This window comes from Scyliorhinus torazame, unplaced genomic scaffold (genome assembly GCF_047496885.1).
Source record: "Scyliorhinus torazame isolate Kashiwa2021f unplaced genomic scaffold, sScyTor2.1 scaffold_293, whole genome shotgun sequence".
NCBI lineage: Eukaryota > Metazoa > Chordata > Chondrichthyes > Carcharhiniformes > Scyliorhinidae > Scyliorhinus > Scyliorhinus torazame.
The window spans coordinates 3,651-18,311 of record NW_027308020.1 but is presented as its reverse complement, the minus strand read 5'-3'; the positions used below and the strand labels follow the sequence as shown (position 1 = coordinate 18,311).

Genomic DNA, 14,661 nt, shown 5'->3' with positions numbered 1-14,661 from the left:
ACAACTGGGAGCTCTTCCGGGGCAGGTGTGACCTGTATAAGAAGGACGGGTTGCATCTAAACCGGAGAGGCATAAATATCCTGGCCGCGAGGTTTGCTAGTGTCACACGGGAGGGTTTAAACTAGTATGGCAGGGGGGTGGGCACGAGAGCAATAGGTCAGAAGGTGAGAGCATTGAGGGAGAACTAGGGAATAGGGACAGTGTGGCTCTGAGGCAGAGCAGACAGGGAGAAGTTGCTGAACACAGCGGGTCTGGTGGCCTGAAGTGCATATGTTTTAATGCAAGGATCATTATGGGTAAGGCAGATGAACTTAGAGCTTGGATTAGTACTTGGAACTATGATGTTGTTGCCATTACAGAGATCTGGTTGAGGGAAGGGCAGGATTGGCAGCTAAACGTTCCAGGATTTAGATGTTTCAGGCGGGATAGAGGAGGATGTAAAAGGGAGGCGGAGTTGCGCTACTTGTTCGGGAGAATATCACAGCTGTACTGCGAGAGGACACCTCAGAGGGCAGTGAGGCTATATGGGTAGTGATCAGGAATAAGAAGGGTGCAGTCACAATGTTGGGGGTATACTACAGGCCTCCCAACAGCCAGCGGGAGATAGAGGAGCAGATAGGTAGACAGATTTTGGAAAAGAGTAAAAACAACAGGGTTGTGGTGATGGGAGACTTCAACTTCCCCAATATTGACTGGGACTCACTTAGTGCCAGGGGCTTAGACGGGGCGGAGTTTGTAAGGAGCATCCAGGAGGGCTTCTTAAAACAATATATAGACAGTCGAACTAGGGAAGGGGCGGTACTGGACCTGGTATTGGGGAATGAGCCCGGCCAGGTGGTAGATGTTTCAGTAGGGGACCATTTCGGTAACAGTGACCACAATTCAGTGAGTTTTAAAGTACTGGTGGACAAGGATAAGAGTGGTCCGAGGATGAATGTGCTAAATTGGGGGAAGGCTAATTGTAACAATATTAGGCGGGAACTGAAGAACATAGATTGGGGGCGGATGTTTGAGGGCAAATCAACATCTGACATGTGGGAGGCTTTCAAGTGGCAGTTGAAAGGAATACAGGACCGGCATGTTCCTGTGTGGAAGAAAGATAAATACGCCAATTTTCGGGAACCTTGGATGACGAGTGATATTGTAGGCCTCGACAAAAAGAAAAAGGAGGCATTTGTCAGGGCTAAAAGGCTGGGAACTGACGAAGCCTGCGTGGAGTATAAGGAAAGTAGGAAGGAACTGAAGCAAGGAGTCAGGAGGGCTAGAAGGGGTCACGAAAAGTCATTGGCAAATAGGGTTAAGGAAAATCCCAAGGCTTTTTACACGTACATAAAAAGCAAGAGGGTAGCCAGGGAAAGGGTTGGCCCACTGAAGGATAGGCAAGGGAATCTATGTGTGGAGCCAGAGGAAATGGGCGAGGTACTAAATGAATACTTTGCATCAGTATTCAACAAAGAGAAGGAATTGGTAGATGTTGAATCTGGAGAAGGGGGTGTAGATAGCCTGGGTCACATTGTGATCCAAAAAGACGAGGTGTTGGGTGTCTTAAAAAATATTAAGGTAGATAAGTCCCCAGGGCCTGATGGGATCTACCCCATAATACTGAAGGAGGCTGGAGAGGAAATTGCTGAGGCCTTGACAGAATTCTTTGGCTCCTCGCTGTCTTCAGGGGATGTCCCGGTGGACTGGAGAATAGCCAATGTTGTTCCTCTGTTTAAGAAGGGTAGCAAGGATAATCCAGGGAACTACAGGCCGGTGAGCCTTACTTCAGTGGTAGGGAAATTACTGGAGAGAATTCTTCGAGACAGGATCTACTCCCATTTGGAAGCAAATGGACGTATTAGTGAGAGGCAGCACGGTTTTGTGAAGGGGAGGTCGTGTCTCACTAACTTGATAGAGTTTTTCGAGGAGGTCACTAAGATGATTGATGCAGGTAGGGCAGTAGATGTTGTCTATATGGACTTCAGTAAGGCCTTTGACAAGGTCCCTCATGGTAGACTAGTACAAAAGGTGAAGTCACACGGGATCAGGGGTGAGCTGGCAAGGTGGATATAGAACTGGCTAGGCCATAGAAGGCAGAGAGTAGCAATGGAGGGATGCTTTTCTAATTGGAGGGCTGTGACCAGTGGTGTTCCACAGGGATCAGTGCTGGGACCTTTGCTCTTTGTAGTATATATAAATGATTTGGAGGAAAATGTAACTGGTCTGATTAGTAAGTTTGCATACGACACAAAGGTTGGTGGAATTGCGGATAGCGATGAGGACTGTCGGAGGATACAGCAGGATTTAGATTGTCTGGAGACTTGGGCGGAGAGATGGCAGATGGAGTTTAATCCGGACAAATGTGAGGTAATGCATTTTGGAAGGTCTAATGCAGGTAGGGAATATACAGTGAATGGTAGAACCCTCAAGAGTATTGAAAGTCAAAGAGATCTAGGAGTACAGGTCCACAGGTCATTGAAAGGGGCAACACAGGTGGAGAAGGTAGTCAAGAAGGCATACGGCATGCTTGCCTTCATTGGCCGGGGCATTGAGTATAAGAATTGGCAAGTCATGTTGCAGCTGTATAGAACCTTAGTTAGGCCACAGTTGGAGTATAGTGTTCAATTCTGGTCGCCACACTACCAGAAGGATGTGGAGGCTTTAGAGAGGGTGCAGAAGAGATTTACCAGAATGTTGCCTGGTATGGAGGGCATTAGCTATGAGGAGCGGTTGAATAAACTCGGTTTGTTCTCACTGGAACGAAGGAGGTTGAGGGGAGACCTGATAGAGGTATACAAAATTATGAGGGGCATAGACAGAGTGGATAGTCAGAGGCTTTTCCCCAGGGTAGAGGGGTCAATTACTAGGGGGCATAGGTTTAAGGTGAGAGGGGCAAGGTTTAGAATAGATGTACGAGGCAAGTTTTTTACGCAGAGGGTAGTGGGTGCCTGGAACTCGCTACCGGAGGAGGTAGTGGAAGCAGGGACGATAGGGACATTTAAGGGGCATCTTGACAAATATATGAATAGGATGGGAATAGAAGGATACGGACCCAGGAAGTGGAGAAGATTGTAGTTTAGTCGGGCAGCATGGTCGGAACGGGCTTGGAGGGCCAAAGGGCCTGTTCCTGTGCTGTACATTTCTTTGTTCTTTGTTGTTCTTTGTTTGATAGGCACTTGTCACTTGTCACACCAGAATAGTCTTGTTAGTGTAACAGATTGAGGAAAATGAGTTTGCACATTTACCAGGAGAACGTATCCAGCACAGCCTACAGAAATAATGGGCACGATTCAGCGGACTCAAGTTAAAGTTCGTTAAACGGCGTGTTTAGCGGGGTGTTTCCCAGCGACCACAGTGCCGAGAAATACCCAGCCATCCAATGGCACTTTGCCGCTTTTGTTAGGCTCGGGGAGATGCTCTCCGCTGAGGCCGCACTTAATGGGATTTCCTGCTGGAGAGACATTTTGGCCGGCAGCCCCGATCTTCCACCCCCCCTTTCAGGACCTACCCCCTGTTTTTAAGAGCTCCCCCCCACCCCCAAAGTACCCCCAACCTTGGGAGGCCTGCGGGAACCTCCTTAACACCCCGACTGTCAAAGCCCCCCCTCGCCCCATCCCTGGAAGAGGCAACATGTCATTTGGACAGCCTGGCACTGCCAGCACTCCAGCACCAGGATGGCACTGCTAGGGTGCCAGTGCCAAGGTGTCCGGATGCCAGGGGAAGTGTCAGGGTGCCACCCTGCCATTCCCACGGCCACCGATGGTCTCCAATAGCCTGGCAGACCCCACAGGTGCCGTTACGACTTGACCATGTTTGTGTGGGCCAGTACTAAAAGTGCCCAGGCGAGCTCTCCTCGGTGCAGCCATCGAGTCCGGGCGCTGGGTGAATCCGGCATCCGGGTATTTAAATGAGACATAAGTGGTGGTTTTGGGGTGGAGATGGAAATAGGAAGCATAATAAACTTAAATTTTGATAAAGGTAAATAAGTTCCCCCAGACCACAACAAGTTTAGCAGCACAGAAGTTTGCTTATCCGTGAAGTCTCCTCCCTGCTTCAGAGAAGTGGCTATCACTATTTTCCCAGTCCCAACACTGTACTAATTTCTGTGGCTCCCCAGATTCAGAGCGGATTAGAGTAATTTGTAAAAATGTCTACCTGCAGATGTCTGTTTAAACTTTTCGCTTTTCTTCTTCCTCCATTTCCATGGTTTAAACAGCCTTCCTAGTGTTGCAAATTTGCTTCTTCTCCTGATAGGTGGTGTGTGAGTACCTGGGACCAGTGACTCTGAACGCATGGCAGCCAGTCTTTCTACTTCTTCAGCTGGATTGAGGAACAAAGTAGAAAGTTGAGCAAAGTGATGTCAGAACTAGTGAGGCTACTTTCTATTACTCCCAATGACATTAATGTTAATGTTTCAACTGTAAATCATTATTTGGAATTTCCCGACAAAAATAACAGCCCACAAATTAAACAAATGTTGTCATGAATATCACCAGTCCACAGTTACCTCATCAATGCAGGGCTCATTTATACCATGTCACTCTTCGACAAACTGTCCACACATCCCTCTTTCTTCCTTCTTGTCTCTATGCAAGTGCACATTTCTCTCTGTATGGCCTTGTGACACAGTGGGCAAAATTCTCAGTTTGGGAGACGAAGGACGTGATCTACCTGCCACACTGCACCCGAAAAGCAGAAGCGCGCCGTGGCACAATATGGGAGATCCAACACGATTTCACAAGACATCACGATGTGAAGCTCGTCCAGAATGGGTAGAGATCAGGAATAACAAATGTCAGAAAATGCTGGTGGGGAGTAAGTTCTCGGCACCCTAATAGTGGTTATATCATTGGGGAGAACATTAAGCAAGGAACAATTGGAGCATGTATCAATGGCAATGTAATAATCATCGAGCTCTTTAATTTTCACATGGATTGGAGAAATTAAATTGGTAAAGGTAGTTTGGAAGATGGGTTTGCAGATTATTTTTACAGCAGTTTCCTAATACCAAGGGATGAAGTTAGATCCAGTATTGTGTAATGAGGCAGGGTTAATTGGGAACCTCACAGTACAAGGTCCTATGGGAAAAAGTGAACACAATACAATTGAATTACAAGTCAAGTTTGAGAATGACACACTTGACCCAAAAATCCTAAATCTTAAATATAGTCAATTACATGGGTATGAGGGGTGGGAGGATTAAGGTGTTTCAGGTAAATATATTAAAAGTGATGGTGGCAAAATAGTGAGAAACATTTAAAGAATTCAAAATGTTCAATAATAAAAAAACAAAACCTCAGCAAGAAAGATCTATCTGTGGTTTACTAGGAGTGTTGAGGAGCGTTGTGAAGCAGTATTAAGTTGTGAAAAGGACAGAAAGAGACTACAAATGGATATTGATAGGTTAGGTGAGTCGGTAAAGATCTGACAAATAAAGTATACCATGGGAAAAGGTGAGGTTGTGCATTCTGGCAGGACAAATAAGAGATGAATATTATCTATGCGATGGGAGATTGAAGAACTCGGAGATGAAAAGGGATCTGGGTGACCTAGTGCATGGATCACAAAAGGTTAGTAGCAGGTACAGCAAGTAATGAGTAAAGCTAATAGAATGTTATTATTTATTGCATAGGGAAGTGAATACAAGTGCCGAGTGGTTATGCTTTACTTATATAGAACATTGGTGAGACCACATATGGAGTACCGTGTACAAAATTGATCTGCTTAAATTAAGAAAATACGTAAATAGATGACAAGTGATTCAGAGAATGTTTACTAGATTAATACCTGGAATGGACGGGTTGTCTTATGGGGAAAGGCTGGACAAGCTAGCCTTGTATCCATTAGAGTTTAGAAGAGTAAGTGGCAACTTGATTGAAACATATAAGATCCGGAGGGATCTTGGCAGTGTGGATATGGGTTGTTTCCTCTTGTGGGAGATTCTAGAACTCGGGGCCACTGGATGGAGTTTTTCACCCCCCCATGGCGTGTTCTGCAGCAGTAGAGGCAGCCCGTCATTGGCCGGCAGGGAGATGCTCCGGTCCGGCCGATATCACACCCCCCGCTGCCAACTCCTCACTTCGTACTCCACCCCCAGTCTGACTTCAGACCTTTGATGCAGTGGCTGGGTGTGTGGAACCAAGGGAAAGAAGACTCCTGTACTACCCGACCCCAGGCTCTGTACTGATATTGTTCAGTGACACAGGAGGGTCCCTGGGTCCAGCAGCACATTGCTGTCCATGAAGACCAGTTCAGCATGGAGACGGAGGGCAGGAACTGGTCTGCCCCAATGCTTCATGAGCAGTGCAACACTATGGCAGAAAGTTGATGCACTCACATCAAAGTCTGTGGGGAAAGGAGGCCTGATGGGACACCAGTGGGCAGCTGTTGTAATGAGCATTCATGAGATACAAATGAATGCAAATGGAGTTCACGCCACCAGCCAGCGGGAGGACCAACCCACAATTGGGAGAACTACAACTTGATTTTATGCAAACAAGTTTCTGACCTTTTGGCTCCCACTAGATTCTCCGCTCTCAACCACTACCAAACCTGCCGGGGGTGGGATAGGAGAATTCTTCCCAAAGACGTTGCCCATTTAGGACAGAGATGAAGAAACAATGTTCCCTCAAGAGGGGTGAGAGATGTTGGAATTCTCTTCCTCAAAAGGTGATACGGGCAGAGTCCTTTAATATATTTAATGCAGAACTAAATAGATTCTTCATCAGTAAGGGACCAAAGGATATTGATGTAGGTAGCAATGTGAAGTTGAGATTAAAATCAGATCAGCCATGATCTTATTGAATGGTGAAGCAGACTCAAAGGGCCAAGTGGCCTACTCTTGCTCCTAATTCATATGTCCATATTTTTCACATAGATTAAAATAATGTGTTTATTATGATGCAAAGAACCTTATTAAGCCTGAAGATTTGGAAAGTATTAAAAACCATCATAGAGCAACCAGAAAGTAGATACAAAGGGGAAAATGGAATGACGTTAAACAAGTCAGGCATATAAAAGCATCTTGGCACAGATCCTCTGTTCTCCGGAGGGTCATACCCTGGACATACTTCGGAAAATGTGGTGAAAGCCCAGATGTCTGTATGCAAGGACCGCACAGGAATTGCCTTGGAACATTCAACTTTCGTTTGGAAATTACCCTGCATCTGAACTCCACCAAAACTTCAATTTAAAGTTAGAGACTTTGGGTGAGGACGAAAATCAAATTTAACTCCTGGGTAACCATAGTACTGACCCTCAGTTGGAATCTTCACCCCACAACGACCATCCTAACAACTAAACTTCTCCATCCCCTGACTACCCAACCCCCACCTAACCAACCGACCCCTGACCCCTAATCCCCAAGAAATGCGTGGCTCCAGAATAAGATAATTAAAAGGAGTGGAGCAGCAATTCAACAGTGATTGGCACTCTGTGGAGTGCTCTGTGATTCAGCCCATTGTAAAAACGCAAAAAAGGGAAGAGTAGCTAAAGTAAGTCTTGGCCCCTTAAAGGCAGAAACAGGAGGAATTATCACAGAGAATGAAGAAATGGCAGAGGCTCTGATCAAATATTGTATGTCTGTCTTTATAGTAGAACATATGAACAAACTCATACAAACAAAAAATAGGAGCAAAATAGACCATTTGGCCCATTAATCGTGCTCCGCCATTCAATAAGGTAATCCGTGTTTTAAATTCCACATTCTCCTCTACCCCCGATAATCTTTGATTCCCTTGGCCAAAAATAATCGATCCACCTCCGCTTCAAAAATATTCAGTGACCCCGCTTCCATCACCTTCCAAGGCAGAGAATTCCAAAGTCACCTCCTATCCTAAAAGGGATCCCTAATTTTTAAACAGTGACCCAAGTTCTGGATTCACCCACAAGTGGAAGCATCCGTTCCACATCCACCATGTCAATACCATTCAGAATCTTATACACTTCAATCAAGTCACTCCTCACTCTTCCAAACTCCAGTGCATAGAATCCTATGCACTATGTAGTTCAAATTTAACTTCAGGTTTAAGTCATGGCAGGAGAGCTCAGACCCGTGTCATGCTCCTCTTGTGAGATGTGGCAAGTCAGGGGCCCTTCTGGTGTCCCTGACTCCTTCATCTGCAAGAAGTGTGTCCAACTGCAGCTCCTGTTAGACCGCTTGACGGCTCTGGAGCTGCGGATGGACTCACTTTGGAGCATCCGCGATGCTGAGGAAGTTGTGGATAGCACATTCAGTGAGTTGGTCACACCGCAGATTAAAATTACTGAGGCAGATAGGGAAAGGGTGACCAACAGACAGACGAAGAGTAGGAAGGCAGTGCAGGGATCCCCTGCGGTCATCTCCCTCCAAAACAGATTTACCGTTTTGGAAACTGTTGGGGGAGATGGCTCACCAGGGGAAGGTGGCAGCAGCCAGGTTCATGGCACCGTGGCTGGCTCTGCTGCACAGAAGGGCGGGAAAAAGAGTGGCAGAGCTATAGTGATAGGGGATTCAATTGTAAGGGGAATAGACAGGCGTTTCTGCGGACGCAAACGAGAATCCAGGTTGGTATGTTGCCTCCCTGGTGCAAGGGTCAAGGATGTCTCGGAGCGGCTGCAGGGCATTCTGGAGGGGGAGGGTGAACAGCCAGCTGTCGTGGTGCATATAGGCACCAACGATATAGGTAAAAAACGGGATGAGGTCCTACAAGCTGAATTTAGGGAGTTAGGAGTTAAACTAAAAAGTAGGACCTCAAAGGTAGTAATCTCAGGATTGCTACCAGTGCCACGTGATAGTCAGAGTAGGAATGACATGAAAGCTAGGATGAATACGTGGCTTGAGAGATGGTGCAAGAGGGAGGGTTTCAAATTCCTGGGACATTGGGACCGATTCTGGGGGAGGTGGGACCTGTACAAATCGGACGGTCTGCATCTGGGTGGGACCGGAACCAATGTTCTCGGGGGGGTGTTTGCTAGTGCAGTTGGGGAGGGTTTAAACTAATGTGCCAGGAGGATGGGAACCGATGTAGGAAGTCAGTGGGGACAAAAACAAAAGGCAGGAAGGGAGAGTGTGTAAAGCATGACCAGAGAAAGCAGGGCAGAGAGCAAGGAAGGTCTACATTAAACTGCATTTATTTCAATGCAAGGGGCCTGACGGGCAAAGCGGACGAACTCAGGGCATGGACGGGCACATGGGACTGGGATATTATAGCTATGACTGAAACATGGCTAAGGGAGGGGCAGGACTGGCAGCTCAATGTTCCGGGGTACAGATGCTATAGAAAGGATAGAACAGGAGGTAAGAGAGGAGGGGGAGTGGCGTTTTTGATTAGGGAGAACATCACGGCAGTACTTAGAGGGGATATATCCGAGGGTTCGCCCACTGAGTCTATATGGGTGGAACTGAAAAATAAGAAGGGAGAGATCACCTTGGTAGGACTGTACTACAGGCCCCCAAATAGTCAGCGGGAAATTGAGGAGCAAATATGTAAGGAGATTACAGATAGCTGCAAGAATAATAGGGTGGTAGTAGTAGGGGACTTTAACTTTCCCAACATTGACTGGGACAGCCATAGCATTAGGGGCTTGGATGGAGGGAAATTTGTTGAGTGTATTCAGGAGGAATTTCTCATTCAGTATGTGGATGGACCGACTAGAGAGGGGGCAAAACTTGACCTCGTCTTGGGAAATAAGGAAGGGCAAGTGACAGAAGTGCTAGTGAGGGATCACTTTGGGACAAGTGACCATAATTCCATTAGTTTTAAGATAGCTATGGAGAATGATAGGTCTGGCCCAAGAGTTAAAATTCTTAATTGGGGCAAGGCCAATTTTGATGGTATCAGACAGGAACTTGCAGAGGTAGATTGGGGGAGACTATTGGCAGACAAAGGGACGGCTGGTAAATGGGAGGCTTTTAAAAATGTGTTAACCAGGGTGCAGGGTAAGCACATTCCCTTTAGAGTGAAGGGCAAGGCTGGTAGAAGTAGGGAACCCTGGATGACTCGAGATATTGAGACTCTGGTCAAAAAGAAGGAGGCATATGACGTACATAAGCAACTGGGATCAAGTAGATCCCTTGAAGAGTATAGACATTGTCGAAATAGAGTTAAGAGGGAAATCAGGAGGGCAAAAAGGGGACATGAAATTGCTTTGGCAAATAATGCAAGGGAGAATCCAAAGAGATTCTACAGATACATAAAGGGGAAAAGAGTAACTAGGGACAGAGTCGGGCCTCTTAAGGATCAACAAGGGCATCTATGTGCAGAGCCACAAGAGTTGGGTGAGATCCTGAATGAATATTTCTCATCGGTATTCACGGTGGAGAAAGGCATGGAAGTTAGGAAACTAAGGGAAATAAATAGTGATGTCTTGAGAAGTGTGCATATTACAGAGGAGGAGGTGCTGGAAGTCTTAAAGCGCATCAAGGTAGATAAATCCCCGGGACCTGATGAAATGTATCCCAGGATGTTGTGGGAGGCTAGGGAGGAAATTGCGGGTCCCCTAACAGAGATATTTGAATCATCGGCAGCCACAGGTGAGGTGCCTGAAGATTGGAGAGTGGCGAATGTTGTGCCCTTGTTTAAGAAGGGCAGCAGGGAAAAGCCTGGGAACTACAGACCGGTGAGCCTAACGTCTGTAGTAGGTAAGTTGCTAGAAGGTATTCTGAGAGACAGGATCTACAAGCATTTAGAGAGGCAAGGACTGATTCGGGGCAGTCAGCATGGCTTTGTGCGTGGAAAATCATGTCTCACAAATTTGATTGAGTTTTTTGAGGGAGTGACCAAGAAGGTAGATGAGGGCAGTGCAGTAGACGTTGTCTACATGGACTTTAGCAAAGCCTTTGACAAGGTACCGCATGGTAGGTTGTTGCAGAAGGTTAAAGTTCACGGGATCCAGGGTGAGGTTGCCAATTGGATTCAAATTGGCTGGACGACAGAAGGCAGAGGGTGGTTGTAGAGGGTTGTTTTTCAAACTGGAGGCCTGTGACCAGTGGTGTGCCTCAGGGATCGGTGCTGGGTCCACTGTTATTTGTGATTTATATTAATGATTTGGATGAGAATTTAGGAGGCATGGTTAGTAAGTTTGCAGATGACACCAAGATTGGTGGCACAGTGGATAGTGAAGAAGGTTATCTAGGATTGCAACGGGATCTTGATAAATTAGGCCAGTGGGCCGACGAATGGCAGATGGAGTTTAATTTAGATAAATGTGAGGTGATGCATTTTGGCAGATCGAATCAGGCCAGGACCTACTCAGTTAATGGTATGGCGTTGGGGAGAGTTATAGAACAAAGAGATCTAGGAGTACAGGTTCATAGCTCCTTGAAGGTGGAGTCGCAGGTGGACAGGGTGGTGAAGAAGGCATTCGGCATGCTTGGTTTCATTGGTCAGAACATTGAATATAGGAGTTGGGACGTCTTGTTGAAGTTGTACAAGACATTGGTACGGCCACACTTGGAATACTGTGTGCAGTTCTGGTCACCCTATTATAGAAAGGATATTATTAAACTAGAAAGAGTGCAGAAAAGATTTACTAGGATGTTGCCGGGACTTGATGGTTTGAGTTATAAGGAGAGGCTGGATAGACTGGGACTTTTTTCCCTGGAGCGTAGGAGGCTTAGGGGTGATCTTATAGAGGTCTATAAAATAATGAGGGGCATAGATAAGGTAGATAGTCAACATCTTTTCCCAAAGGTAGGGGAGTCTAAAACTAGAGGGCATAGGTTTAAGGTGAGAGGGGAGAGATTCAGAAGGGCCCAGAGGGGCAATTTCTTCACTCAGAGGGTAGTGAGTGTCTGGAATGGGCTGCCAGAGGTAGTAGTAGAGGCGTGTACAATTGTGTCTTTCAAAAAGCATTTAGATGGTTACATGGGTAAGATGGGTATAGAGGGTTATGGGCCAAGTGCGGGCAACTGGGACTAGCTTAATGGTTAAAACTGGGCGGCATGGACTGGTTGGGCCGAAGGGCCTGTTTCCATGCTGTAAACTTCTATGATTCTATGATTCGAATCCGAACCTGTCTAAGTTTCATTTTTAAGAAAACCAGCACTTTCTAGGTATCAATTTAGTAAACCTTCTCTGAACTGCCACTAATTAATTTACCATGCTTCCTTAAATAAGGAGACCAAAATTGCACACAGTAGCGGCGATACGGAACTGGATTCTCCATGCTGGAGACCAAGTGCTCCCGCCAGAGTAGAATCGTTCCTGGTTTCCGCTGCGGCTAGGAGCGATGCCCTGAGAAATTCAACCCCTTCTCCACACAAACATATGCATGGAGGGGAGCTCGCGGGATTCTTTTACAATCATGAGGAATTAATTGTATTGGGCCGGCATTTTGAGTGGGCAGCCCAATGTCGAGGTCTGGTGACTGGCCTATCTACCCCCGCAACACAAATCCTACAAATGCAGCACTCCCCTTCCCGCTGACCAGGAGGGTAAACCCCCCGCATAAGAATTAGGGGTCATCCCTCCCTCCCATAGCACACAGAGATGAGGTGACCCGCTTCCCCCACTGCACCCCCCATCAGACCCCCCACCGCACCCCCATCAGAAACCCCTGCGTGTTTGTGTGGGTGAGGGGGAGAGGGTGGAGAGGGGGGGAATGGGGGAGAGGGGAAAGAGGGGGGAGTCGGGAGAGGGGAGGGGGAGGGGAGTTGGGGAGAGCGGAAGGGGGGAGTCGGGGGATGGAGGAGTGGGGGGAGTGGAGGAGAGGGGGGAGTGAGGGGGAGTGGGGGAGGGTGGGGGGAGTGGGGTGAGAGGGAGGAGTGGGGGTGAGAGCGCGGAGAGTGGGGTAGGTGAGGGTGGGAGTGTGGGTGGGGGGGGAGTACGGGAGTGGGGGGAAGTAGGGGAGAGGGGGGAGTGCGGGGCAGAGTGTAGAGAGGGGGGAGTGGGGGCGGGGAGTGGGGGGCAGGGTGGGAGTGCGGGGTGGGAGTGCGGGGTGGGAGTGCGGGGCGGGGGGGCTGGGGGGAGTGGGGGAGTCGGTGGGGAAGAGGGGGGAGAGTGAGGTGGGAGAGTGGGGGGGAGAGTGGAGGGGATAGTGGGGGGAGTGGAGTGGGGGGAGAGGGCGGGGAGTCGGGGAGTGGGGAGAGGGGGAAAGGAGGGGAGAGGGGGAAGAGGGGGAGAGGGGAAGTGGGTGAGTGGAGAGGAATGGGGGTGGAGTGGGGGGGTAGAGTGGGGGGGTGGAGTGGGGGGGTAGAGTGGGGGGGTGGAGTGGGGGGGTGGAGTGGGGGGGTGGAGTGGGGGGGTAGAGTGGGGGGGGTAGAGTGGGGGGGAGTGGGGGGAGTGGGAGGGAGTGAGGGGGGAGTGGTGAGGGAGTGAGGGGGGAGTGGTGAGGGAGTGGGGGGGGAGTGGGGGAGGAGTGGGGGGCGGAGTGGGGGGAGGAGTGGGGAAGGAGTGGGGGAGGAGTGGGGGGGAGTGGGGGGGGAGTGGGGGAGGAGTCGGGGGAGTGGGGGAGGAGTGGGGGGGTGGGGCGGAGGAGTGGGGGTGGGTGGGGGGAGCGGGGGTGTGGGGGGGAGCGGGGGAGCGGGGGTGTGGGGGGGAGCGGGGGGTGGGGGGAGCGGGGGGTGGGGGGAGCGGGGAGGGGTGAGAGTGAGGTGGGAGAGTGCGGGGGAGTGGGGGGGGAGAGTGGAGGGGATAGTGGGGGGGGGGGAGTGGAGTGGGGGAGAGGGCGGGGAGTCGTGGAGTGGGGGGAGAGGGCGGGGAGTCGAGGAGTGGGGAGAGGGGGAAAGGGGGAGAGGGGGAAGAGGGGGAGGGGGAGAGGGGGTGAGTGGGGGTGGAGTGGGGGTGGAGTGGGGGGGTAGAGTGGGGGTGGAGTGGGGGGGTAGAGTGGGGGGCGGAGTGGAGGGAAGTGGGGGGGGGAGTTGATGGGGAGTGGGGGGAGCGAGGGGGGAGTGGGGGAGGAGTGGAGGGGAGAGTGGGGGGGGAGTGGTGGGGGAGTGGTGGGGGAGTGGGGGGGGAGTGGTGGGGGGAGGGGGGGAGTGATGGAGAGGGGAGGAGAGTGGGAGGGGTGCGGGGGGGAGAGTGGGAGGGGCATGGGGGTGTGGGGGAGAGAGTGGGGGGGAGAGGGGGAGTGGGGGAATGGGGAGGAGTGGGGGAGTGGGGGAGAGGGGGGATTTGTGGGAGACAAGGGAAAGGGGGGAAAGGGGGAGAGGGGGAGAGTGGGGAGTGTAGGGAGAGGGGAGGAGGGGGAGTGGGGAGGGGGAGTGGGTGGGAGGGGGGAGAGGAGGCAGTGGGGGGGGAGGGGGGAGGGAGTGGGGGGGAGGGGGGAGAGGGTGGAGAGGGGGGAGTGGGGGAGAGGGGAAAGAGTGGGGAGTCGGGGAGAGGGGGAGTGGGGGGGAGTCGGGGAGAGGGGGAGGGGGGAGTGGGGGAGAGGGGGGAGTGGGGGGAGAGTGGGGGGAGAGGGGGGAGTGGGAGTGAGAGGGGGAGAGGTGGGAGTGGGGGGGGAAGTGGGGTGGGGGAGGTGGGGGGAGAGGGGTGGAGGTGAGGGGGAATTGGGGGGGGTGGGGGCGGAGTAGGGGAGGAGTAGTGGAGAGGGAGGAGTGGGGGGGAGTGGGGACGGAGTGGGGTGGGAGTGGGGGGCAGGGGGAAGAAGGGGATGGGGGTGAAGGGGAGAGTGAGGCGGTAGAGTGGGGGGGGCGGTGCGGGGGGGGTGGAGTGGGAGGAGAGGGGGGATTGGGGGGGAGTGGGGGAGAGGGGGGAG

At 50.5% G+C, this 14,661-nt stretch overlaps 1 protein-coding gene across 1 annotated transcript in view; it reads right to left on the bottom strand.

Moving 5' to 3' along the window:
- Nucleotides 1-4,305, bottom strand: part of LOC140406134 (phosphatase and actin regulator 1) — a 189,420-nt gene extending 185,115 nt beyond the window's left edge. Inside the window, exon 1 of the mRNA XM_072494277.1 lies at nt 4,138-4,305. Within this exon, the coding sequence (XP_072350378.1) occupies nt 4,138-4,276 (139 nt within the window). The 5' untranslated portion in view covers nt 4,277-4,305. The remainder of the gene's footprint in view (nt 1-4,137) is intronic.
- Between the last annotated feature and the right edge of the window lie 10,356 nt (nt 4,306-14,661).